General features: G+C 25.7%; 1 protein-coding gene across 1 annotated transcript in view; it reads left to right on the top strand.

The window, feature by feature from the left end:
• The window catches only part of LOC119664401, a 5,296-nt gene extending 4,430 nt beyond the window's left edge, over positions 1-866 (top strand). Inside the window, exon 2 of the mRNA XM_038073899.1 lies at positions 858-866. Coding sequence (XP_037929827.1) covers positions 858-866 — 9 coding nt within the window. The remainder of the gene's footprint in view (positions 1-857) is intronic.
• Positions 867-1,076: the final 210 nt, after the last annotated feature.

Genomic DNA, 1,076 nt, shown 5'->3' on the forward strand with positions numbered 1-1,076 from the left:
ATTCTTCAAAGCACTTCTTCTCTTAACCACTTTTTATATCTAACTCACAACTTTAACTCCTCAACTCTAACTCTAACTACTCTTTTGTGGTTTTAAAACTATTTTATATACCTAAACTTGTTGCAAAAATTCAATATATGACCTTCAATTACCCTAGTTACCTAATTGGGGTTTTCCATAGTTTCATAATTTACTTTGCTAAATTTGCAAAGTTTTTATTATTAATAAGAATGCTCTACTTATTTTTGCAATTCTTCCGTATTTACATTTTCAAAGTCACTTACATCGTGACACCAATTATTAACCAAATACCAAAACTCAGCATTTCTTATCGTCGAACTGACGGTCTGATGCTTTGGTTCTAGTCAACAACTGCCCAGATGCAAATAACCTTTCCTATTTTTAGGAAAAATGTACGATCACCTAAGATCGTACACACTACCATACAGAAAAACTGCCAAAACCCGTGAAATTAAATAAAATAAATATTTAACTCACAACAGCACTTTCAAAAATACATAAAATAATTTATTGTTTGTGTTTGTTTACATTGGTTGCGCTATACACAACACCTCTACCCTTTTAAAAAAAAAAAATTTATTTATACAATAAAGAAAATTTTTTTATGATAATTTGAACTTTGACATTGACAATTTTTACAAATAACTTATTTATTTATTTCATGCACTTATATATTAATTATTATTTTCTCTTTTTTTTTTGTTTGGTTTTTTGTTTTAATTATTTATATTGTTTTGTTTTGTAAATTTTTCTTTAATCTATTATTATGAACTATTTTTATTTTATCGTTAATTTGAATAGTAGAATTTACATCGTTTCTATTAACTATCTTATAGGGACCATGATATGATTTCTCATATTTCCTTCTATTTTCTACTCTTAAATAAACTAAATCTCCTACATTAAATAGATTTTCTGATGCATTAGCATCTTGTTTAATTTTTTGAGGACATTTTTCTTTTATTAATATTTCATTTACTGCTTTATGTGCATACTGTAGTTTTGTTTTTAACTCAGCAACGTAAGAATCATAATTATAAAATTTTCTACCTTCT

Source organism: Teleopsis dalmanni, chromosome 1 (assembly GCF_002237135.1).
Source record: "Teleopsis dalmanni isolate 2A chromosome 1, ASM223713v2, whole genome shotgun sequence".
NCBI classification, from domain to species: domain Eukaryota; kingdom Metazoa; phylum Arthropoda; class Insecta; order Diptera; family Diopsidae; genus Teleopsis; species Teleopsis dalmanni.